This window comes from Symphalangus syndactylus, chromosome 24 (genome assembly GCF_028878055.3).
Source record: "Symphalangus syndactylus isolate Jambi chromosome 24, NHGRI_mSymSyn1-v2.1_pri, whole genome shotgun sequence".
In the NCBI taxonomy this organism is placed as follows: Eukaryota; Metazoa; Chordata; class Mammalia; order Primates; family Hylobatidae; genus Symphalangus; species Symphalangus syndactylus.
The window spans coordinates 22,836,552-22,862,614 of NC_072446.2; the positions used below are offsets into that span (position 1 = coordinate 22,836,552).

The 26,063-nt window shown below is 43.4% G+C and overlaps 1 protein-coding gene across 1 annotated transcript in view; it reads left to right on the forward strand.

Annotated features, from left to right (window-relative positions):
• Positions 1-2,213: 2,213 nt before the first annotated feature.
• Positions 2,214-26,063, forward strand: part of B4GALT5 (beta-1,4-galactosyltransferase 5) — an 82,583-nt gene continuing 58,733 nt past the window's right edge. The window contains exon 1 of the mRNA XM_055265121.2: positions 2,214-2,545. Coding sequence (XP_055121096.1) covers positions 2,431-2,545 — 115 coding nt within the window. The 5' untranslated portion in view covers positions 2,214-2,430. The remainder of the gene's footprint in view (positions 2,546-26,063) is intronic.

Sequence of the window (26,063 nt, forward strand, 5' to 3'; positions counted from 1 at the left end):
GTTTTGCCATGTTGGCCAGACTGGTCTCAAACTCCTGAGCTCAAGCGATCTGTCCGCCTTTGCCTCCCAAAGTGCTGGGATTACAGGTGTAATCGCCCTGCCTCCCTTTAAATATTTAGCAAAAAATAAAAATTTTCAACATATGAGTGTAGATACATACATGTGGAAAAGTGATAACAATGATCAAATCCAGGTGGGGAGTGTACAGATGTTTCTTGTACTATTCTTTCAACTTTTCTATATGTTTGAAAATGTTTCATAGATATGAGGGTTGGGAGGGGCCATTGTGTGGGCCAACAAAAAGTATTTGCAAGTTAGATGATTCCGGCTAGTCTGGGATTTCTGGTCCAGGGCCTTACCTGCACTATTTCATCTAATCCACATCACATCCCTGTGGAGGGGGTGGGCAGCACTGGGTCTGGTTCACAGGTGATGAATAGAGAAGCTCAGAGAGGTAAGTGACTTTCCCAGAGTCACATAGCCAGGAGAGGCCAAGCCGAGATTTGAACTCACATCTACCTGAGTCAAAATTCTCTGCTTTCCTTTTTTGTTGTTTAAGCCTCTTCTCTTCCACCATACCATTCCCCAGGGGTATTGAATTAGGTGATAGCTAAGTGCACTTACTACGTGCACTTTGCATCTATTACTTAAATCCTCACAACAACCTGATGAGGTTGCTAATAACCTCCTCCATTTTACCGAGGCACAGAGAGTTTAACTTGCATGAGGTCACACAGCTAACAATGGAAAAGCTGGGAGTCAGAGAACCCAGGCAGTGTGGCTCTAGACTCCCCACTTAAAGGATCAAAGAAACACTGTAAAAAGTAGAAATCACTTTAGGAATATAAATCAGGATTATTGTTGATTCTCACAGAATCCCTGCAAAGTCCTCTCCTCTCCCCACTGCTTCTGGCATTCCAAGACAGTACCCTAGTTTCAGATATGTCTACACAGGGGACACTGGCCTCCCCAGTCCAGCTCCTTGAAGCTACTGCTTCTTGCCATAAATTTCTAGGACTGTTCATTGCCTTCTGAGGTCCTTTGAGCTGATGCTGATCTGAAAGCATTTTTTTGGATATGGTCCCATACCCAGGTGATGGGGATAGGATACCGATTTGCCTGCAGGATAAGAATTAGAGGCCACACAGACTGTTGAGACAGTTACAACCTAGAGGTCAAGGGCCTGACATGGGAGACAGGCCAGTTTCGATTTGAGCCCTTACTGCAAGGCTTGGGTGAATTGCCTTTCCATCTAGAAACCTCAGTTTCCTCACTTGTACGATAGTAATAACAACAGCACACATCTCAAGACTGGTGGGGGAATTTCATGACATGAGTAAAGTCCATGTTTCTCAGCAGAAGTCTAGAGACATTGACAATTGTCATCATTATGCTATTTCTGATACAGTAGGATGTGGACCCTGACTACAGCTCCAAGCTCATCCCTATTCCCCCCCTACTTCACTGGATTTTATCCATGTTGGCCTTAGATTCAACTAGGGGGCAGATCAGCCCTTTTCCTACCTCAGGGCCTTTACACCTGCTGTTCCCCCTGGTATGATTGCTTTTTCCCCAGCTTATTCTAAAAAGCTGGCGCTTTCTCACCCTTTTATATCTCTGCTCGTGTCACTGCTCAGTGAGGCCTTCTTTGACCACTCCAGCTTGCCTGCAATACATCCTCCTGTTTTATCGTATTCATATGTGTTACCAGTACCTGATATTACTAGCTGATTTGTTTCTTTTACCTCTCACATAATGTAAGTTTCAAGTAGACACAGATTTTTATCGTGTTTTTCTCTGTAGCATGCCCAGCGCCAACAACTGTATCTGGCATTCAATAAATAAATGGTGAATTGAATGAATGAATGAATGAATGAGGGTGTATACCAGGCCGAACCCCCAAGCCTTGCAGCCCCCAATCTTCTGCTGCAGTGGGCAACGAGATGAGTCAGACTTTGTAGATGGCCCCTTGGCCCCCGAGATGGGGGCGAGCGAGCGCGGAGCACTTGAGAGACGTTCCCCGAAAGCCTGGGCGGTGGCCGCACTGGGAGAGGGTCTGTCGCCATTTGGCGATATTCCATGCGGGCTGCCGTGGACGCCGGACAAGGGTCGGCGGCGAGCGCAAGCACGCGGGTCTTTTGCGACGGTGCCCGGCGGCGTTGGCCCCGCCTCCCGCGCGTGCGCCCCGCCTCCGCCCCCGCCGCTGCGCCCGCTCGGGGCCGCTCTGGCCCCCGCCCGCTTCATGTGTCCCGGCCCGCGACGGCCGGCGGCTGGGAGCGGCGAGGCGGCGGCGGCGGCGAGTGGCGGCCCGCGAGGCCCGGGAGGCGGTGGCCGAGGCCCAGGCGGTGGCGGCGGCGGCCCAGGAGGCGGCGGACGGGGAGCTGCGGGAGCAGGCCCGGCCTGGCTCTCGAGCGGCCGCCCGGCTGCAGCATGCGCGCCCGCCGGGGGCTGCTGCGGCTGCCGCGCCGCTCGCTGCTCGCCGCGCTCTTCTTCTTTTCTCTCTCGTCCTCGCTGCTCTACTTCGTCTATGTGGCGCCCGGCATAGGTAGGAAGGGGGCTTGGGACCGCGGCGGCTGCCGCTCTGGCCTTGAGGGACCCGGGGAATCCCCGCCCCTCCCTAGGGGGCCCCGGCCAGGAGGCGGCCTCGAGCATGGTCCTCCGAAGACTCCGGAGTCCTGGCCCGGCTCTCGGGGACGCCAGGACATTCCTGCTTTCCGCACCCCAACGGGCTCCCGGGATCCCTCTCCCGCGCCAGCCTCCGGCCCATCCCGCCCCTCCTAACGCCGCCCTCGCGAACCCGACTGTGCCTTCACGCCCGCCTCTTGCTCCGGGACCCCCTTCCCGCTCTTGCCTCGCTGGAACTCCCACTTCCCGCTCCTCTGCTCGAGAACTCCCGCTTCCCTTTCCCTTCCCCGGGGTCTCCTGGAACCCCCATTCCCGGCATTCCCCGCACCCCATTCCCCCGCGGCGCGCCAGCTCTTCGCCGAGCCCATGTGCCCGGGTCTCAGGCCGCCCCACCTTCTGGCTCCCATCCATCCTCCCCCACTCCCCGTGACTCCATCGTTTCCTGCTCTTGTGAGCCCCCTCCCTCCCCTTTCTTCCTCCACTTCCCCCATTACATCCACCTCCAGGTCCTCTTCCCTAACTCACGTTCACCTCTTCAGTGGCCTGATCTCTCTGCCTGCCAGTGGCACCCCCCTTCCCCTTACAGAGGTCCACCCCCATTCAATCTCCCGCTAACCCCCTGAGCGTCCCATGCCTCTTCCCCATCTCCCCTCCCCCCCACGTCGCGTACCCACAAGGGCACATCCTTGTCACCTTTGTCCCCAGCCCCCCAGACTTTCAGCCACAGCTTCTTTCTCAATTGAAGACCTGGGGAAGGGGTGCTGTCTGTGTTCTTTCTTCCACTTCTGCCCTCTCCTAGCCTTGAGGGTAGATGGTGGTTCTTCAGTATTGGATAGTGCCTGCTCTGGGGATAAAGGAGAAGTTTAAATTGGCCCTAGAGAAGGGAATATGACTGAGGCCTTTGGGAAATGGTACCAGGTGAGAAGGGGAGCATGGAGGAAAGATGTAATGGGTACTCCTTCTTTTCAAAGTCTTATCCTTTAAAGGAAAGGCAGTCTCTGGAGAAACTGACCCTCCCACCCCTCCCCCGCCTGCCCCAAGCATAGTCTTTTATAAGACCACAGGGCACCAGTTAGGACAGGAAGAGATCAGAAGGAAAGACAGCATGAGGGTTAAGAGCGGAGGACACAGAGGTCAGACTTGGATTCCAGTCTCTGCCCTGTATGACCTTGGGCAGGTTACTAAGCCTTAGATTTTCTCCTCTGTAAAATGGGAATATGAATCCCAATCTCATACGGTGTCAAGGATGGAAGTAGATCCATGTTCTTTAAAAGCATTTACCACTGTACCTGATGCTTGAAGAGTTTTAAAAATAAGTAAATAAAGGCAGCTATTACATGTAACTTCCAGGAAGAAGGGAGTTAGGTGGAAGGCTTAAGGAATGTGTTTGCCTGACTTGGCATTACTATGAGGAAACCTCAGTTTATGGTGAAAAATGATCAGAAGTTGCTGCTGGGGCAGGGGCAGGAAGAGTAAGTTCTGCTAGAAAAATTTTGGATTATATGGATTTTAGGAAACGGTTGATGGTTTAGCTGTAGGGAAATGTAGGATTTCCCTACATTTTAGGTTTGTAGCAGTAACTAGTGCCATTCTCTGTTGACCTGTCAACACAGAGCTAGCTGAATAGAGAAATTTCCAGATAGAGCAGGAGATCATCTCCTGATTATTTTTTAAGCATATTTTACTTGTGGTTAATGTTGATGTTTTGAACTATCAACTAGATCTGGGAAGATAGAACAGGCAGCATCAGATTGCCTTGTTTACAAAGTGTCATCGGGAAAAGTGTCCCTCTAGGAAGGTATAATATGTGGCCTGATGGATTTGATGAGTAGATTGTAAAAGGGTTGGGATTCTGGCAGAACAAGAAGAGATAACTAATTAGTGGAATTAACTGAGAAAAGAGTTCATTAGCATGTTGGCTATTAGACTCTAATAAAAATGGGTGTGAAAAGATGGGATTTGGACCTAGAGGTAGTCTTAGAGCCATAACCCTTTTTTTCTCCTTTTGTGAAAATGACAGGTACTTCTGGTCTGAGTCCATAAATCACCTATATCTAAATGGAAAACTATATCCCACTGGGATGGTAATCACCCTTTTGATAGAAAGGTTAGAAGCCAGATTCTTCAACAGAAATGGAACTTATCAATTTAATTAAGATTCCTCAACAGTAGATTTTTAGGTCAGTGGAACCCCTGTGTAAAGCGATGTGCTACTGCCTTGCCTAGAATCCTATATCACTGATAGCTGAAAAAGAGGCAGAGCACTTACATTTTCATTAGTACTGTATCTCCTTGAATATAAGCCTTCTGAAGGGGAATTCTACTTAGGATGGAAATTTTGTTCGTGAGAAAGGGGAACAATAAAAAAAGGATGTGGAGTAGTTACATTTAGCTGTTTGCCCTTCCTACTAATGATTGCCTGTTGCCCAGGCTGTAGTGCAGTGATGCTCATAGCTTACTGCAGCCTTGATCTCCTGGGCACAAAGGATCCTCCTCCCTCAGCCTCCTGAGTAGCTGGGACTACAGGTACATGCCACCCTGCCTGGCTAACTTTTAAAACAGTTTTTTGTAGAGACAGGATCTCACTATGATGCACAGGCTCTGTTGAACTTAAAGTTTTCGAATGTCTGGCCTTGGACAGTGGGGTGGCAAATTTTTTTGAGGTTAAGGCAGTCTGGAGAAATAAAAGGTTGTTTTTTGTTCCTTGGGATATGAAGACCTTAACGGTTACTAAAATGAGCTTAGAAAATAATATTAGGTTGGCCGGGCACGGTGGCTCACACCTGTAATCCCAGCACTTTGGGAGGCTGAGGTGGGTGGATCATGAGGTCTGGAGTTCAAGTCCAGCCTGTCCAGGATGGTGAAACCTGTCACTACTAAAAATACAAAAATTAGCCAGACGTTGTGGCAGGTGCCTGTAATCCCAGCTACTCAGGAGGCTGAGGCAGGAGAATTGCTTGAACCCAGGAGGCAGAGGTTGCTGTGAGCCAAGATTGTGCCATTGCACTCCAGCCTGGGCGATAGAGTGAGACTCCGTCTCAAAAAAAAAAAAAGAAAATAACAGAAAATAACATTAGGTTGAGCTATACGAAATTTCTGTTTTTGCAGGTCAAAAACAGTTGTATATCAGCAGTTTCATGTAGTTTACTTTAATAAATTTCCCAATGACAATTCTGTTTTCTGGCACAGTGAAAAGTGTTAGACTTGTATTTCCTTCTAGGTTTAACTTTTTCCAGTGCTTGCTTTTGATTTGCTTTGTGTACCTTGTGGCTACGTTGTGCTCAAGGGCTAGAGATATCATCACTCCAAGAGTATGTTACAATTATATTCAGAAATAGTAGACTTGAATTTGAAATAAGAAAAATCATGTAGCTATAAATGTTTTGAATTGTCCATGTATGCTGTAACCCAGCCAAAATTTCAGCCTGACCATTAACTTACTATTTTTGAGCGCTAATGCCGCTTAATGTGGGTGACCCGTATTCTAAGAGCAAAGGAAACTTTTCTTGGACTTGAGAGTCATCCGTGAAATGGGGTACCATCTCACATAGAAAATTGGATATGAGGAAAATTACTAAATAAGACTATTAATAGGGTGTTTGCAAAAAATATAAAATGCCCTCAGCTACTATAATAATACCATTTGATCCATTTAATGTTTTAAAAATACGGCTTCGTTGGGATTTGTTTTTTTTTTTTTTTTTTTGAGACGGAGTAGCGCTCTTTTGCCCAGGCTGGAGTGAAATGGTGTGAGCTCTCGGCTCACTGCAAACTCTGCCTCCCAGGTTCAAGTGATTCTCCTGCCTCAGCCTCCCGAGTAGCTGGGATTATAGGCGCTTGGCACCACTGGCTGATTTTTGTATTTTTAGTAGAGATGGGGTTTTACCATGTTGGCCAGGTTCGTCTGGAGCTCCTGACCTCAGGTGATCCACCCACCTCAGTCTCCCAAAGTGCTAGGATTACAGGCGTGAGCCACTGTGCCTGGCCGGGAGTTGTGTCTGTATTGTTAATTTGGGAAGTAGTGTTTTATATCAGCAATTTAAAAGGAGAAGGTTGGGACAGAAAGAAAGTGAAAGAGAGAAAGTGGTGGATTTGATAAGGAGCAAGGTAATAATGTTGCATAAAAATGTGATGTCCCTTGTCTTCAACCCTCTATCCCCTGGCCTTTATGATTCTTATTTATTTAATCACTTGTTTTATTTGCAATGTTGAAATATTCCTGTTCCCTTCAGGGTTCTGCAGAAAACTTTTGAACTTATTTATGACCTGTTAATTAAAAAAAAAATCCGAGAACTCAGAGTACTTCTGTACTCCAGTCTGATCAGGTCTTTTAAAAGATAACAGAAGCGAGCTATTTGTAAATATACATACGAAGTGCTGATTTAAAATCTTAATAAGTTTATGGTACCATCATATGGCAAGGTTGTGTAGAGGTTACTGACCTTAGCAAATTGTTGAAACAGTTACCAGTTTCAAGAGAGGTGCCTCTGCATGGTTAGGAGTAATTGTTTATGCATTGATGACTTTTTTTTTTTTTTGAGATGGAGTCTTGCTCTGTTGCCCAGGCTAGAGCGCAGTAGCGCAATCTCAGCTCACTGTAACCTCTGCCTCCTGGGTTCAAGCAGTTCTCCCGCCTCAGCCTCCTGAGTTGCTGGGATTACAGGCGCCCGCCACCACACCTGGCTAATTTTTGATGGGGTTTCACCATGTTGGTCAGGCTAGTCTCGAACTCCTGACCTCGTGGTCTGCCCACCTCAGCCTCCCATAGTGCTGGGATTACAGATGTGAGCCATCACGCCTGGCCAATGACATTTTATTAATTGAAATTCTGTTCTACATTTAAACTAATTTTTCTCTTTCCTTGATTACTGAAGAAAAGAGATGGGGAATGATTTTGACATTTTTGGCCAGCTTAGTTCCAAGAGAAGTTTGATTTATGGCTGGCTTTTGGAAGGCAGGAGCCAGTAATTCTTTTTTTTTGAGACGGAGTCTTTCTCTGTCCCCCAGGCTGGAGTGCACTGGCACGATCTCGGCTCACTGCAAGCTCCACCTCTCCGGTTCATGCCATTCTCCTGCCTCAGCCTCCTGAGTAGCTGGGATTACAGGCGCCCGCCACCACGCCCAGCTAATTTTTTGTATTTTTAGTAGAGACGGGGTTTCACCGTGTTAGCCAGGATGGTCTCGATCTCCTGACCTCGTGATCCGCCCGCCTCGGCCTCCCAAAGTGCTGGGATTACAGGCTTGAGCCACCGCTCCCGGCAGGAGCCAGTAATTCTAATCTTACCTGATTTGACCAAATGACCTTGAGCAAGTGACTTGATTTCAATGATCCGATACTTTTAAAAAATCCCGGCCGGGCGCGGTGGCTCACGCTTGTAATCCCAGCACTTTGGGAGGCTGAGGCGGGCGGATCACGAGGTCAGGAGATCGAGACCACGGTGAAACCCCATCTCTACTAAAAATACAAAAAATTAGCCGGGCGTGGTGGCAGGCGCCTGTAGTCCCAGCTACTCGGAGAGGCTGAGGCAGGAGAATGGCGTGAACCCGGGAGGCGGAGCTTGCAGTGAGCCAAGATTGTGCCACTGCACTCCAGCCTGGGTGACAGAGCGAGACTCCGTCTCAAAAAAAAAAAAAATCCCAAAGCCATTTGAAAAACTATAACTGCATCTTAGTCAATCTTTTAGAGAATTTTTAAGAAATCATGCCTCAATAAAGCTAGTGAGATGCTTTCATATATAGAAAGTTGATAATTCATTTACATTCTACATAAACACTGGTCCTAAGATTTTAATTTATTTTTATCTTACTATTTTTTGAGACGAAGTCTTGCTCTGTCACCCAGGCTGGAGTGCAGTGGCATGATCTTGGCTCACTGCAGTCTCCGCCTCCTGCGTTCAAGTGATTCTCCTGCCTCAGCTTCCCAAGTAGCTGGGATTACAGGCACCCGCCACCATGCCCAGCTATTTTTTTTTTTGTATCTTTAGTAGAGACGGGGTTTTACCATGTTGGTCAGGCAGGCTGGTCTCGAACTCCTGACCTCAGATGATACGCCCACCTCAGCCTCCCAAAGTGCTGGGATTAGAGGTGTGAGCCACCGTGCCGGGCCATTCCTAAGATTTTAGACAAAAAAAAAAAAACAAAAGGCTTGGCAAGGTGGCTCATGCCTGTAATCCCAGTACTCTGGGAAGCCAAGATGGGCAGATTCCTTGTGTCCAGGAGTTCAAGACGATCCTGGGCAACATAGTGAAACCCCGTCTTTACTAAAAATACAAAAAATTCGTTGGATGTGGTGCATGCCTGTAATCCCAGCTACTCGGGAGGCTGAGGTCAGAAGATCACCTGATCCTGGGAGGTCGAGGCTGCAATAAGCCATGATTGAACCACTGCACTCAGTCTGGGCACCCAGAGTGAGACCCTGTCTCCAAACAAACAATGATTTTAGAGAAGATACATGTTTTCTCTAATCAAATACAACTTTTCCTAATAACCACATGAAAATTTCAGATTTTCCCCATTCAAGTGTAGTCTGAAAATAGCCTTTTTTTTTTCTTGACATGAAAAAGCCCTCTGAATCCCTCAGCACACTCAGTTTCCGAGCTTTCTAGAATGACATACGTATGGGGAAATGTGGGTTACTTCACTTTAGAGAATTAAAGAACCTTATCCTGTGAAGGACACCTTTTTTTTGCTCCAAATCCTTATGCACTCTTGCGCACATATTTGAGTATATTGTCTCTTCTTCTTAGGAGGAAGCCATATTTGGAGAACAGGTTGATGTTACAAAAGTAAACAGCGCCACTTTTGACCAGGACTTTGGTGATGTTTTATGTTCTTTTTGTGGAGTTTTTGCTATATTGGAAGCCAGGTCTTGGGTTTGGAGTTGAAATTTTCTTTAGTAGAAGGAAAGTGGTTGGTTTTGGATAGTCTCAGCCATTCAAACAGTATTAATTGCTGTTCCAGGATACCTAGCCAGCAGATGATTCTATTCCAGCATCGACTCCCCCTGCCCCAGCTGAATAGGCCAGTGGGAGCCTTGTATAATAATCACCAGGAAGGAGGGGCTCTGTGTTGCCATGCCTCTTTAGAGCTCTCTGAGAGAGTAGAAATTCCAAAGCAGCAGAAGGCCAGAATACAACTGACTTCTTGCTTCCCTAAATTTTGCTGCTTTTTAGATCTTGGAAGTATGTTGGGCACATCTAATCACATAAGGCAAAGAAAAAACCTTAGCACGTAAGAAGTGAGCAATGTAATGCTGCTGAGGCCTGTCAAAGAAATAGAGAAAAGGGGAGGTTGGGTGTGGGCTGTAGAGAAGAGGCAGGCCTGTGTGCACTGTGGGGAAAAGGGCAGTTCTTCTTCACTTTCTAGTAGCCAGTAAAGGTATGCCTTGCCTTTGCACACGAGCTATGTTTTGTAGAAAATTGTGAGGAAAAATTAATGGGATTTTAAGATCCACTTAAAATCCTGGAGCTACCCAGGTACCCAGATTTGAGTGTCATGTTATCAGTTATGGGAGATCTTTGAATTCTAAACTTTTGACTACATCTCTCATTTTATAGATGATCATATAAGTCAAGTGGAGTCATTAACTTGCCCAAAGTTGAGAATTATTAAGATATTCCTGAAGCACATACAATATGGTTGAAAAGAGATCTGGGATCAGATCAGCTTGGAGTGGGCAGATTCATTTTGTTTTCAAATAGAGGATACTACCTTTCTCAGGCTACTTGTCAGAATTAAGTAGAATATGCACGTGAAAGGGCTTAGCACAGAGCTTGACACAAAGGTCCTTATGTTTATGATTTTTTTTTTTTTTTGAGACGGAGTTTCGCTTTCTCTTGTTGCCCAGACTGGAGTGCAATGGTGCCATCTTGGCTCACTGCAACCTCCACCTCCTGGGTTCAAGCGATTCTCAGTCTGCTTCAGCCTCCTGAGTAGCTGGGATTACAGGCACCTGCAACCATGCCCAGCTAATTTTTTTTTTGTTTTTTTTTTTGTATTTTTAGTAGCGATGGGGTTTCACCATGTTAGCCAGGCTGGTCTCTAACTCCAGACCTCAGGCGATCCATCCGCCTTGGCCTTCCAAAGTGCTGGGATTACAGGTGTGAGCCACTGCGCCCGGCCATATGATTCTTTTTTTTTTTTTTTTTTTTTTCTTGAGATGGAGTCTCGCTCTGTCGCCCAGGCTGGAGTGCAGTGGCGCAATCTCGGCTCACTGCAAGCTCCACCTCCCGGGTTCACGCCATTCTCCTGCCTCAGCCTCTCCGAGTAGCTGGGACTACAGGCGCCCGCCACCACGCCCGGCTGATTTTTTTGTATTTTTAGTAGAGACGGGGTTTCACCGTGGTCTCGATCTCCTGACCTCGTGATCCGCCCGCCTCGGCCTCCCAAAGTGCTGGGATTACAAGCGTGAGCCACCGCGCCCGGCCATATGATTCTTATTTATAACCATAGGAGGTGCCCTCTTGGTCTCATGCTCATATTAAACTGAGATTAGGTTTGGGCTCCTGTCTGACTTTACCAATAACTAGGTATGAATTTTTTTTCCTGTTTTCTGTGAACTGAGGAGACTGGACTGTTGTGCAGATTCTGGGGTCCCTTTCGGATCTGAAGTTTCATGATTCTGAGCATGTGTGAATTGAACCTTTGAAGTAAAGAAGGAATAATTTTGTCAAGTAAAGACACTGTCTTTTAAAATTCTGATTTCCCGTTGACTTCATCTCCTCCCCAGACTGCTGCGGTGAGAATGGTGACATGCTTGTGTGTAATCTTCAGACTTTATAGTTTCAGTCTTTGGGGTGAATGGCAAGCTCCCCACTGTGCAGTGCCATTGCTTTCGGACATTAGCCTGGGAACTCCAGACTTGGTGTCTCTACACGGAAATCTATCTTTGAAATCATTGTCACTAAGGAAGGGGGGGACAATTGTACTGTCTTGGTCAAAGGAAAGAAAATCAGAAAGAATTTTTGGAAATATCTTTGGGATATTAAGACCATTTTTTCCTTTTTTTGGACCATTTTTTGTCCTGTGGGCTAATCCTTTTACATTTTGATCTGCTAAGCCAGTCCTTTCCTCTGGCTTCACACTTCAGCTTTTAAGGGTGAAACAGAGCCCCAGACTCATTACCTCAATCCTCTAGGTAGTTGGATGTTAAATGAAAATGAATATTGCATTTGGATCCAGTAATTCATTTTATATGGTGCGTTTTATACTGAGGAGCATTCCGGCTCCTGCTGGTTGCATGAATTCAGTGTTTTCCCAAGCATGGGAATCACATTAAATAATTTAGAATGCTACCCCTTCTCCATTTCCTCCTTTTTTTTCCTCTCCTTTTGTTAGTTTGAGTAAGCAATTATTAGACCCTGGGTATTGTTCCTCTGCCTTTGCAGGTGACGGAGCTACCCAGGTACTTTGCAGCAACTAGAAGCAAACCTGGTCATTGTTTCTGAGGCACCTTCGTTACTGTCATCAATTATGAACAGTTCTCTTAGGCGGTTAGTGGCCTAATTATGAAGATGAAAAATATTGTGGAGTATCGGGTACTGGAAGGAGTAGGTTGTAAGACAGCAATGTTGTGTTTTTACATGTCAGTGGATCCAGGGTATGCTAGTGAGCACAACTGTATATTATTTTTATTAAAAAGTTGTAGGATATTTAAATATCAGTGAAGAGGTAACTTTTTCCACCCCCTCCCAAGTAGTCCTAAAAGTATGGATAATCAACATTTAAACCTTCTTAATTCTACTGTGTTGAACAATCATAAGCTTGGAAAGATGGAGAGACAGAGTTATTTTTTCCTCACAGAGCCGCTTATTATCCCATTTTAAGTTCTGCTTTCAGGAACCAAGCCTAAATTGTATTCCTGATCAGGATACATGTATTTGCTGATTGGTAGACTTGGCTGGTGAAGGTCATAAAATAGTGTTTTCCTAAATACTGTGTTGTGTCTTGCTTATGTAATTGAAAAGGAAAAAACTGTTTTATTCCTGTTCAGAAAAATGACAGAATTGCCAACCTAAGGAAGTCAAACCAGATAGACCAAAAATGACAGTAGACTGGCTTTAGGATTCATGGTATAGTTATTTTGAATCTGTATTTTTTTTTTTCCTGAGATAGAGTCTCAGTCACCCAGGCTGGACACGATCGGGGCTCACTGCAACCCCTGCTTCCTGGGTTCATGTGATACTCCTGCCTCAGCCTCCTGAGTAGCTGGGGTTACAGGCAAGCACCACGACACCTGGCTATTTTATTTATTTATTTATTTATTTATTTATTTATTTATTTATTTATTTTTTAGTAGAGATGGGGCTTTGCCATGTTGGCCAGGCTGGTCTCGAACTCCTGACCTCAGGTGATCCACCCGCCACGGCCTCCCAAAGTGCCGGGATTACAGGTGTGAGCCACCCTGCCCGGCTGAATCTGTGTGTTTTCAATAAAAGCATTTAATCCTTTAACGTTTTTAGAAAAGCTCATTTGACCCATATCCTCATAATCTATATAGTCATGAGAGGGAAGTTTTCTGGATTGTAATTTTCTTGTGCCTAGCATGGTGCCCAGCACGTTGTATGTACTTAAATGTTTAATGAAATGAAAGAAGAAACTATTGTCTGAGCAGATCAGCCTCTTGGTTGTTGGACTGCATTTACGTTGGGGAAAGGAATTAATTAATCCTGGTTTTGAAGTGACTGAATTAATTTTTTCCAAATCTACTTTGTACTTTTTTCTTCTTTTGGTGGTAAAATATGAAGTTTGCCATGTATCTATTTTGGTAATTTAAGTAATTAAGTGTACAGTTTAGTGGCATAAATTACATTCGTAATGTTATGCAGTAATCACTTTTTTTTTTTTTCTTTTTTGAGACGGAGTCCCGCCCAGGCTGGAGTGCAGTGGCGCGATCTCTACTCACTGCAAGTTCCGCCTCCTGGGTTCCCGCCCTTCTCCTGCCTCAGCCTGTCGAGTAGCTGGGACTACAGGCACCCACCACCATGCCCAGCTAATTTTTTTGTATTTTTAGTAGAGACGGGGTTTCATCGTGTTAGCTAGGATGGTCTCAATCTCCTGACCTCGTGATCTGCCGGCCTCGGCCTCCCAAAGTGCTGAGATTACCAGCGTGAGCCACCGCGCCTGGCCAGTGATCACTATTTTTTAGGGTTTTTTTGTTTGTTTTGTTTTTTGTTTTTTTGAGATGGACTCTCGCTCTGTTGCCCATGCTGGAGTGGCAGTGGCACTATCATGGCTCACTGCAGCCTCAACCTCCCAGGCTCAAGTAGTTCTCTCACGTCAGCCTCCCAAGCAGCTGAGACCACCAGTGTGTGCCAGCAAGCCCGGCTGATTTTTAAATTATGTGTAGAGATGGGATTGCCCTATGTTGCCCAGGCCAGTCTCAAACTGGTAGACTGAAGCCATCCTCCCACCTCAGCTTCCCAGAATACTGGGATTACAGGCATGAGCCACCATGCCCGGCCTGTTAGGAGTTCTTTACGGATTCTGAATAATATTAAACCTTTATCAGATACATGATTTACAAATATTTTTTTTTTTTTTTTTTTGAGACGGAGTCTCGCTCTGTCGCCCAGGCTGGAGTGCAGTGGCGCAATCTCGGCTCACTACAAGCTTCGCCTCCTGGGTTCACGCCATTCTCCTGCCTCAGCCTCTCCGAGTAGCTGGGACTACAGGCGCCCGCCACCACGCCCGGCTAATTTTTTGTATTTTTTAGTAGAGACGGGGTTTCACCATGGTCTTGATCTCCTGACCTCGTGATCCGCCCGCCTCGACCTCCCAAAGTGCTGGGATTACAAGCGTGAGCCACCGCGCCCGGCCTACAAATATTTTCTATTCTGTGGGTTGTCTTTTCACTTTTGATAGTGTCCTTTGATGCACAAAAAAGTTTTTAACGAGGCCCAATTTACCTAATTTTTTGTTTTGTTTGTCCTTTTAAAATACACTACTTTGTAAATATTATCACTTACCTTTTGCTCCCTACAATGTGCCCATTCTTTTTTCTGCCCATGAAGGTCTTTATAAGCTACTGATGTGATTTTTGAGAAAGCAGGAGTCATGGTTTTTTTTTTTTTTTGTCTGTTTCTCTTGCTCTAACGTGTTTAAGTTTGAAGCTGTTTTCTTTATTTATTATTCTTTGTCTTTATTTATTTAGATTCAGATTCAGCAGGCGACACGGGATTTATTTTTTGCCATACAGGAATGAAAAGACATGATGATTTCGAAGACAGGGAAAAGTACATTTTGTTTGGTATTTTCTTTTTTTGTTGTTGTTTTTTTGAGGCGGAATCTTACTGTCACCCAGGCTGTAGTGCAATGGCATGATCTCAACTCACTGCAACCTCTGCCTCCCAGGATCAAGTGATTCTCCTGTCTCCGCCTCCTGAGTAGCTGGGGTTACAGGCGCATGCCACCACGCCCAGCTAATTTTTTTATTTTTGGTAGAGATGGGCTTTCACCATTTTGGTCAGGCTGGTCTTGAACACCTGATCCACCTGTCTTGGCTTCCGAAAGTGCTGGGATTACAGGCATGAGCCACCATGCCCAGCCTGTTTGGTATTTTCTTAGCCCCAAATCTCCATTAACCAGCATCATTTATGTTTTGGTGTTTAGTATTAAGTACTTACAATAAAGACCCTGAGGCATGACTTCGAGTTTGGTATTGTGGGTGTTTTTTTTTTGTTTGTTTGCTTTTGCCTTCTAATTCTTTGAAAATTAGTAATGCTTTATTCACCAGAATATTGTTTCCCCATGCCTTCCTCGTCCACAACACAAGCACAGGGTGGCAGGTGGTGATGAGAAACAGGCTGCCAAGATGGTCCCTAGATGACTAGGAGGGGCGTGATGTGTGCACAGGGTTTTTTTTTCTATTATCCTTTATAACATCAGAAAATGATGTCAAATGCTGACGAATGAGGAAATAGAAAAATCTAACATGTAAAAGCTGCTGGACTCCCACAGCTCTGACTTAGTAAAATTTGCCATTTGATACATATTTTTTTTTTTCTGATATCAGCTGAACTGCAAATGTATTTATCTAAATGTGAGTGATAAAAATGGTGATTAAAGGCAGGGGTGGGTACTTAGAAAACTTTTATGTTCTGGTGCCTGTGATAAAAGAGAAAAAATTACAAACTCGTCTTTGCATTTGCCTGATTTTGCTATTTTCTTATAGCTAAATTCATTAATCTCTGTGTAACACCCCTACAGTGTGCTAGACTTGAAGGGTACAGTGATGAACAAAGCAGACAGTGTATCGTTGTTATTTTTTAAGTCTTCTAAGGAGCATGGCTTCACTTTAGTAAATTTTCAGTTTTGGGTGAGTCTATATTTCTGGACAGATGTGTTTAATTGAGGGCCAATTCATCTGGTGTTCAGTTGGAGTTAACATTCCTTAATTGCCAGGAATAATGGTGAATACAGTAGTCACCCCCTTATCTAGTTTCGCTTTCTGCGGTTTCACTGAGGTCTGAAAATATTAAATGGAAAATTCCAGAAATAATTCACAAATTTTAAATTGTGCACCATTCTGAGTGGCGTGATGAAATCTTCACTATCCTGCTCTGTCCCCCTTTGTCTTGCCTGGGATGTGAGTCATTCCTTTGTCCAGCATACCCACGCTGTATACACATTTAGTAGCCGTCTGGATTATCACATCATCATCATGGTGTCACAGTGCTTGTGTTCAAGTGACCCTTATTTTAATTTTATTATTTGTAATACTTTTAAATTTTAATCTTATGGCCAGGTGTGGTGGTTCATGTCTGTAATCCCAGCATTTTGGGAGGCCGAGGCTGGAGGATCGCTTAAGCCCAGGAGTTTGAGACCAGCCTAGGCAACCTGGGGGAAAACTTGTTTCTACAAAAATACAAATAAAAATTAGCCAGGTGTGGTGGCACATGCCTGTAGCCCCAGCTACTTGGGATCGCATGAGCCTGGGAGTTTGAGGCATGAGGCAGCAGTGAGCCATGATCACTCCAGCCTGGGCAACAGAGTGAGACTCTCTCAGAAAAATTAATTTTACTTAATTACTTTTATTATTGTTATAATTGTTCCATTTTATTGTTGTTGTTGTTGTTGTAAACCAAATTGTAAAACCATTTTATTATTTGTTGCAAACCAAAAAGTATCTGAGACAGGTCTCAATCTATTTAGAAGTTTATTTTACCAAGGTTAAGGGCATGCACCCAGGCCCAAGGTCTGTGCCTTTCTCCAAAGATGATTTTGAGGGCTTCAGTATTTAAAGGGGAAGAAATTTTAAGAAGGCGTGATAGAGAAGAGGCAAATGGTTGCATTCTTTTGAGTCTTTGATCAGCTGTTCACATGTGGTGGGTGAGGGTGGGGGGCAGCGGAGGAATAGTCCTTTATGCATTCATCTAGCTCAGTGAATCTGCATTTTTACATAAGACAAAATATACTTACAGGGCAGAGGAAGTGATCAGATTATGCATTTGTCTCAGGTAAGCAGAGGAATGACTTTGAGTTCTGTCCTTTGTCCCATACCTGTGAAGATAAGCTGTCAATTTACGTTGTCAGGGTGAAATTCAGCAGAGTGGTTGTAGGATAAGGATCTTGAGGTCCACAAGGAATTTCCTACTGGGCAGATGGTAAGGGAGGTAGGTTTGCATAATGCCGTTCTTACCTTGACTTTTCTCTTTAACTTAGTGAGTTTGGGGTCCCCAAGTTTATTTTCCTTTTACATTGTTATTCATCTTTTACTGTGCCTAATTTATAAGTTAAACTTTACCATAGTTATGTGTGTATAGGAAAAAGCAATGTATTTAGATTTGGTACTACCTGCAGTTTCAGGCACCCACTGGGGAATTTCAGAACGTATCCCTTGAAGATAAGGGAGGACTACCGTATGATTCATAGCACAGTTTCAGATTAATCATGTCCAATGCAGTCAGATGCTTGATGGTTATATGGGGCCTGGTTTGTGGGCAGATGACTAGTGGGAGGTTTTTTTTGCCCATTTAGGATTCAAGATGGGTTTTAACCTTTTAAGTTACAATTAAGCACTTTGTGTCATACAGTATGTATACAATAATGCTTTGAAATGGCTAATCATGAATGTATTAATGGTTTGTCTTGTACTGAAACCTGAAATGTAGATGAAAAAGTTGATAAACATAAGGCAATCAGTACTGATTGTCATTGTCATGTACCCCAGTACATTCTAAGTGGGGTAGATATAGTAATTCTTATATGTTGCTATTAACATCATTTCTGATTTTTGATTAGGAAAATATTTAGGTTAATGGCTTTCTTGTTGGTTTCAAATTTATGATAAAAGCTATACCTTTATGTCTTGAATCTGCTCACCAGTCTGCTTTGAGAGGTGGTTTTTGCTTAGGCTACGATAAGTTGTTTCATCTTTTCTAAAGAGGGATGAGGAAGTATTTACTTTGTGAAATTGGAAAACCGTGTGGTTGGTGTGGAAAGTAAGCATGTTAATTAATAAACAGCTAGTCTTGTGCTCCATACTCTTGGATGGAAGGTAGAAATAACCTTGCCTCTATTGCTGAGATTTAAAAAATAAAAAGCTAGGCTTCTACCTGTGCCTTCCTTGTCCACAACACAGGCACAGGGTGGCAGGTAGTGATGAGAAACAGGCTGCCAAGATGGTCCCTGGATGACTAGGAGTGGTGTGATGTGCGTCCAGTTGTCTGGACAGGGCAGCTGGAATCCTTCATTGTGTGGTTCATGCTTGTGTGTGTGTGTCTGAATGTGAGAGTGGGAGGAAGTTCAATGTTTTGGCTTTGGTGTGGGATTAATTTTTCTCTTCCATTGTTAATTTGGCATACCTGACTTTTTCATTCTGGTTTAAAGTATTAGAAATCTTAAGATTTGTGTGAATTAGAAGATTGGGATTTTTTTGAATTTCATTTGGCACTAGGGGAAATTCACTTTAGGTAGGAGCTACTTTTTGGGTTGGCTTTAGGTTCAAAGCAGTTTTTTCCTTAAGAGTTTCATTGTATTATGGAAACTTTCTTTTTTTTTTTTGAGACGGAGTTTTACTCTGTCCCCCAGGCTGGAGTGCAGTGCCACCATCTCAGCTCACTGCAACCTCCACTTCCTAGGTTCAAGCAATTCTCCCGCCTCACCCTCCCGAGTAGCTGGGATTACAGGTGTGTGCCACCATGCCCCGCTAATTTTTGTAGTTTTTACTAGAGATGGGGTTTCGCCATGTTGGCCAGGCTGGTCTCGAACTCCTGACTTCAGGTAATCCGCTCGCCTCTGCCTCCCGAGTAGCTGGGATTATAGGCATGAGCCACTGCACCCGGCCTGAAATTTCCAAACATATAAAAGCAAACTTAATAGTACAGTATAATGGGACCCCATGAACAAAAGTAATTTTTTTAACCTCAAAAGCAGGGTCAGTTTATTTAATCAGGTAAAAACTGAGCCTTAAAAGTCAGACTTTGCTAAAAGAAAACAGTATTTTTTTCACTGTCCTGAATATAACATTAAGGAAATAGGATTTGGTCAGGTCTAGATAACATTTAATAACTTCAGCTGTGTTAAAGACAAAAGTAATTTTTGATGTGACCATGGACTTGTCATGAAAAATACAAAGGTGAAAGGGATTCCATCCCCCTTCCTCTAAACAGAATGGAACATAAGCACAGGTTTAGGCTAATTCATAACCTGGATTTTTAAAGCTTTTACATACTTGGATTTCATATTTATTCAGATGTCTTACTAAACCAGCTATCTAAATGAGTGTTTTTCTGTTAAAAAAAAAAAAAAGGACATGTCCCCTTCCTCTTTGCCATCCCTTAATCACGGGGCTCCACTGGAATAGAGATGGGCGGATAAAGAAGGAAACAGTGTTAGCAGCTCCAGTGAACTGGTACGAGGTAGAGGAGGGTTGAAGCCATTGATCACAGTGACGTTTCCAGAAGATTTAAGCTTTCCCATTGTCCCATCCTTCATTTGAACCCTCAGAATGTACAGCCAGAAGTCCAAGAGCAAGTGTCTCTGCGAAGGGTAAACCTTCCAGGCTGTGCTCCTTCAAAGGCGCCGCTGCGCTTAAGGAGCAAGTGCTGTGGCTGCTGAAGTCAGGTGCTCTGGGAGCAGACAACGACTGCCTGGGTGTGTAGCACCTGTGTCCTTTTGGCTCCCCTGGCCTTGTCTTCTGAGACTCTGTTGTTAATTTCTTTAGCTGTTTATGTCAGCTTTGACCAAAGCCCATTGCAAAGCTTAGAAGGGTAAGGAGGCAACAATATCCCTTTGAAGACTTATTTTGGCACAGATTTTGTGATTTGTGATAGTAACATTCCTCAGTAGCCACAAATTAAACAACATCGATCTAATTTTGGTATTAATTAGTTGTATAATTAAAATAGTAAAACCATCTGCATAGATTGAAGCTATAGTTTCAGGTTGTACTGTATGTGTGAAAAACCGACTCTTCATTGTGAATTTTGAGTAGACTTCCCAGTAGATTATTTATGTAAGCTGTGTCATCAGAAACATTCCAGAATGAATCATGTTTAATTGGGATCTAACAAATGTTACCACCTTTGTTCTGTTGAACAATATTTTTAAATCATTAAATCAACTTGGTTGATAAAAGGAAATTACAGTAATTTATTCATAACCCTTTCATCACAAGTGTTTTCACTTGCGTCCTTGTCATTATATACACAGATATTTGAAAATTTTGCACCTCAGGAATTGCTGGGCTGGGAGAAAAAGGATGGCAGCAATTTAATTCTGTATTTGTGCTAGAATAATCTTTTACAATCTCTTTGCTATAAAATCTTTTCCTGGCCAGTTCTGTTTCCCCCACTATAACGAAACATCGTGTCTTAATGTAAGATTATTTCTGGCTAGGGATTCTTGAAAGCTGTAAAGAAAACATACCTGCTGTCTTTACCAATAATGTGGAAAACTTCTTGGGAAATTCTAGCCCCTTTGATGTCAAGTCTATTTAATCTCATTACTATTAATAAGTTTAAATAGAAGAATTTCAAATTTCATTAAATGTTACAACAGTATGTCTAATTAGTTTTTTTCTTTCTTTGATTGGATTCCACAATGTAGAATAAAGCTCTTCTCAGAAACCTGTTTGGACTTAGTGATTATTTTTCTCTAGATTGTTATTTTTTCTCTGGTTTGTCAAGAGTGAGTAAACTTTGAATGATTGAGAGTCTTTTATGACATAGGTCAAATCAGTTGAGCAGGACCAGAGTTGGGCTACCCTGGTCACATTAACCATATACCTTTACTGCGATTATTTCCATTGTTTTTTCATACACAGCTGTGTGACACAGCTTGCGTTTTGCATCAGTAAAGGAGTTAAATCTGTAGTTAATTTGTGTGGCATTCTCTAGGCTGAGCCAGGCTTTCTTAACCCTTTGGAAGATCCCATATGGAAGCATTAGGCATAATGAAAACTCAGGATATTTCTTTGCTTCTGAGTTGTTGGAAATGATTAGATAGAAACTCAATGTGTTGTTTTCTTTTCCCACCCCCACCCTTTAGAAAGGTATCTATGTACAGAATGGGAATATCATTGATGTCATGCAGTTTATTCTTTTCTATAAAGGTGATTATATTAAATAGTTCTGCTATAACATGGCATAAGCATTTCTGACAGTTACCACACTGGCCGGGCCCGGTGGCTCACACCTGTAATCCTAGCACTTTGGGAGGCCAAGGTGGGTGGATCACCTGAGGTCGGGAGTTCAAGACCAGCCTGGCCAACGTGGTGAAACCCCATCTCTACTAAAAATACAAAATTAGCCGGGCATGGTGGCGCATGCTTGTAATCCCAGCTACTTGGGAGGCTGAGGTGGGAGAATCGCTTGAACCCGGGAGGTGGAGGTTGCAGTGAGCCGAGATCGCACCATTGCACTCCGGCCTGGGCAACATGAGCAAAAGTCTGTTTAAAAAAAAAAAAATTACCACACTATGCCAGATTGTTCAATAAAAGCCATAGAGATTATGAAAAAATTGGGTTAGGTGTACAACATTCAAAAACTGCATTAGTTACTCATCACCAAAAAAAAGAACCTAATGAAAACAGCACAGGTGTTCACATGTTAAGCAGTTAAGGAATACTGTAAATATGGCACTTAACTTTGAAAAAGTCAACCTGTGGTTTGCTCATAGAAGTGAGCATCAGCAGGGTTGCAGCTTGAGTTATTGTGAAGTGGTAGAAGGAGGGTTATCTGAAATGGCATTGGGAGTTCTAACATCAGATGTGTGTGGCACCCACTTGGTGAACTGAGTAGCTGGTAGATGCTTCAGGGGTGTGTGTGTGTGTATGTGTATGTGTCTGTCTGTCTGTCCAGCTGGGTGTAGTTTTCTGGGTTTTCCTCATGGATGAAATTGTGCATATGCAAAGGCAGAGTTCAGGTTATGCTCATATTGTTCCCAGGTATATCAGTTGTGTTAGAGCAAACTTACCTTCCCTTTCCCTTTCCTTTTCCCTTTCCCTTTCCCTTCTCAGCAGGGCCTGGCTGTGTCACCGAGGCTGGAGTGCAGTGGCGTGATCACACCTCATTGCAGCCTTTACCTCCTGGGCCCAAGTGATCCTCCCACCTCACCCTCCCAAGTAGCTAGGACCAGTAGCTATTTTTTAAAAAAATTTTTGTGGGGACTAGGTCTCCCTGTGTTGCTTAGGCTGGTCTCAAATTCCTGGGCTCAAGTGACCTTCCCACCTCGCCCTCCCAGAGTGCTGGGGTTACATGTGTGAGCCACCATGCCCAGACTTTGATTTGCTTTTGATTTAGGAAGAGGAAGTTATAGTTTTCCCAAGTATAACTTTTGGAAGTTACGGTTTTCTCAACTATAACTTTTGGAAGTTACGGTTTTCCCAACTATAACTTTTGAAAGTTAAAGTTTTCCCAACTATAACTTTTGAAAGTTATAGTTGGGAGAAGAAAAATAGATGCGCAAATAGGTGGTAGGTAGGTGTGAAGCCTAGGTAAACCCATTCTTTTCCCATCTAGGCACATCGCCTCTCTATACAGAAAGGGCACTTTGAAGTATGAGGAACATACTTTTTCTAACTTCTTTCTGGAAATGAATGGAAAATTAGGGTGTTAATAAAAAGTACTATGTATACATAAGCTGTCTGCTTTTCAAGGAAGAGTGGCTTAGACTTCTGCTAGCCTAGTTGATCAGGTCATCTCACTTCTGTTATTTTTTGTAAATCTAATGAGGTGGCTAATTATCAAAAGTGAGGTGTCCATCCTGTCACTTTGAGTTATTTTCCAGGTGCAGAGATTAATTTTGTTGTGCCTTTGTTCCCTTCATTAACTGTTTGTGGGTAGGCATTTGTGAGGTCGCTTTCTGGGATTGGGGAACCTCCCCTGAGGCTATCCCTTATGCAAAGAGTTGTTCTTATGCAAAGCTGCATACCTGCCCTGGAGTCAAACTGGCACCTTAACCTCATTTGCACTGCTCTCTAAACTTCTGGGGCCCAGCTAGTCACCTGAGCATAAGTGCACACTGCTGCCAGCAGGCTTTTGGAAAATGTCTTAAAAAGTGGTAGCGAAAGTAAGCTTGTTTCTTGATGATATGTAACCATGAATAGTGAAGATGTTTATACTCAGAATTCCTAGACTCCTAGAAATCAGATGTAGAGAGCTTCCTTAGTCATCTAGCTTAGGGCCTTTAGAAACAGCAAGGTAGACATACTGTGTTGTTTAAGACAAAGAGAATTAGCCTGCACCTTGGAGAGAGAAACTGCAATGAGCTGTGGAGCCTAATAATTCTTAGCTCTTGTCCCCGCTCTGCAACTTAACTGGTTTGGTGACTTTGGGCCAGTTACTGGACCATTCTGTTCAAACTTCAGTTTCTTCATGGGAATTGATATTAGTTTCTACCTGATAGTGAAGAACTTAGCAAAGTCCCTGCGGTGGCAAGCATATCCAGTCAATGTTACTGCTACTGTGATTGATATTCTGCCTATTGGGAGATTATAATCTCAGATGTGTTTTCAAGGTGAATTCACAAACACAGTCATATGTCGCATAAGGATAGGGATACATCCTGAGAAATGCATTGTTAGGCAATTTTGTCATTGTGGCAACGTCATGGAGTGTACTTACGCCAACCTAGATGGTATAGCCTATTACACCCCTTGGCTGTATGGTATAGCCTATTATTTGTAGGCTACAAATCTGTACAGCATGGTACTATACTGAATACTGTAGGTAAGTAAATGTGTAGCTAAATATATCTAAACAGAAAAGGTATAGTAAAAATACAGTATTATAATCTTAGAGGATCACCATGGATATGCAGCTAGTCAACTGAAACGTCATTATGCAGCGCATGACTGTAAGATACAACAGGATCTGAAGAATTGCAACATTTTGGATAATTTTTTTAGTATGTGTGTAATTTTTCAAAAACATAATTGAGCTTACATTATATGTACAGTTTTATATACTAACTAAAAATGTTAAATGTAGTTTAGAGGCAATGTGACAGGTTTTCAGTGGAAAGGATACTCAAAATTATTGGGCTTACCTCTGTATTTTACAGGTGGGAAAACAGAATCATGGCAAGGTTTAAAGGATATACTCAGCCTCTTAGGCAATGCCAGCATTACAACTGAGTCCCAGTCTAGTTGTTATTCCAAGGATTTTCACCAGTTTACATCAGGAATTCTCATAAAGTTGGCATTGGATGATGATATGGTGATACCAAGATATTTTCTATTGTTTTTGTTTTGTTTTGTTTTTTGAGACAGGGTCTCGCTTTGTCACCCAGGCTGGAATGCAGTGATGCGATCATAGCTCACTGCGGCCTTGGCTTCCTGGGCTCAAGCGATCCTCCTGCCCCAGCCTCCTGAGTAGTTGGGACTACAGGCACGCGCCACAATGCCTGGCTACTTTTTTTTTTTCTTTTGTAGAGACAGGCTCTCACTTTGTTGCCCAGGCTGGGATATTTTCTTTTGGATGGGAGTGAAAGGCTTATGTATAAATAGAAGCAGCACACTCAACATACCTGTTGTTTTTATAAGGCACACTACAGTGAATACATTAAAAAAAAAAAACAGTAGCTGATTATACTCTGAAGATAGTGAGAAAGCATAATTATAGGGGACATAGTTTTTAAATGGTTGAATTACTGTCTGAGGCCTCTTTACAGACATGGGGTAAGTGGGATGCCAAGGTGTGTTGTTGCCAGGAGAATCAGGTTATATGTACCTTTGGGTGGCAGCAAGGATAAATCACGTACAAAAGGCATTCATTCATTGTAGCTTCATAATCACAGTGTGATAAAATCAGTCATTTGGGGATCATTACAGGTCAGTCACTGCCTAGGGTTTTGTTTTTTCCCCAGTATCTTTAATTTATTTTGGATTATAAAAATAATACATTCAGTGTATAAAATTTGGGAAATACAGTGAAGCATAAGGAAAATAAAGACAGTCTAAAACCTCATAACCCAAAGATAACACACTGTTAACATTTTGGTGCTTTTTCTTCTGGATCTTTTTTTAGGGGAGTATGTGTAGTTTTTCAAAAACATAATTGAGTTTACATTATATGTACAGATTGTATACTAACTAAAAATGTTAAGAGTGTTGTCTAGAGGCAAAGTGACTGTCAGGTTTTCAGTCCTGTAAGAAAATGGGGACTCTACCATATACTGCAGAAGAACATGTTTTGGCGTGTGGTGTTTTTTTTGTTTGTTTTGGGAGACTGTCACTCAGGCTGGAGTGCAGTGTGGCAATTGCGGCTCACTGCAGCCTTGACCTCCCAGGATCAAGCGATCCTCCCACCTTAACCTCCTGAGTAGCTGGGACTACAGTTATATAATACCATCACGCCTGGCTAATTTAAAATTTTTTTTGTAGAGACAGGGCCTCACTATGTTGCCCAGGCTGGTCTCAAACTACTGGGCTCAAGCAGTCCTTCCACCTCTGCCTCCCAAAGTGTTGGGATTACAGGCGTGAGCCCCTGCTCCTGGCCTGGCATGTACTTGATATAGGAGCAGTGTCTAAAGCTGGCTGATTGCCCTGCACCGTCGTTTTAATCAGAATGACTCATTTTTCCCATCTATAGCTGGTCTCAAAAATTAATAATAAATTACTTAACCCTCCAGGAAGTTTCAGCAAACACCCGGTTGATCATTTACCACTCTTATCTGCTATCTCTTAAATAATATTCTAGGACCAGAGCACAGGCATAATCTGCTAATTCACCCTAAATTATCTGTCTACCAGTTAGAGCCAGGTAACTACAGTTAACAGTAGAGGCAGCAATCCATTCTTGCCAAGAAAGGATTCCATTTGGTTATATGCAGAAGGGAAACCCAGGTATTCAAGGAATATAAGTTATAGATAAATTGCAATTTCAGGGTAAGGATTCTTCTCGAATATTTTATGTCTCCATGAATTCATAAAAATAGAATTTTAGGAAAAAAGAATACCTATGTTGAACATACCAATCGGTGTGCCTTCTTTGGGA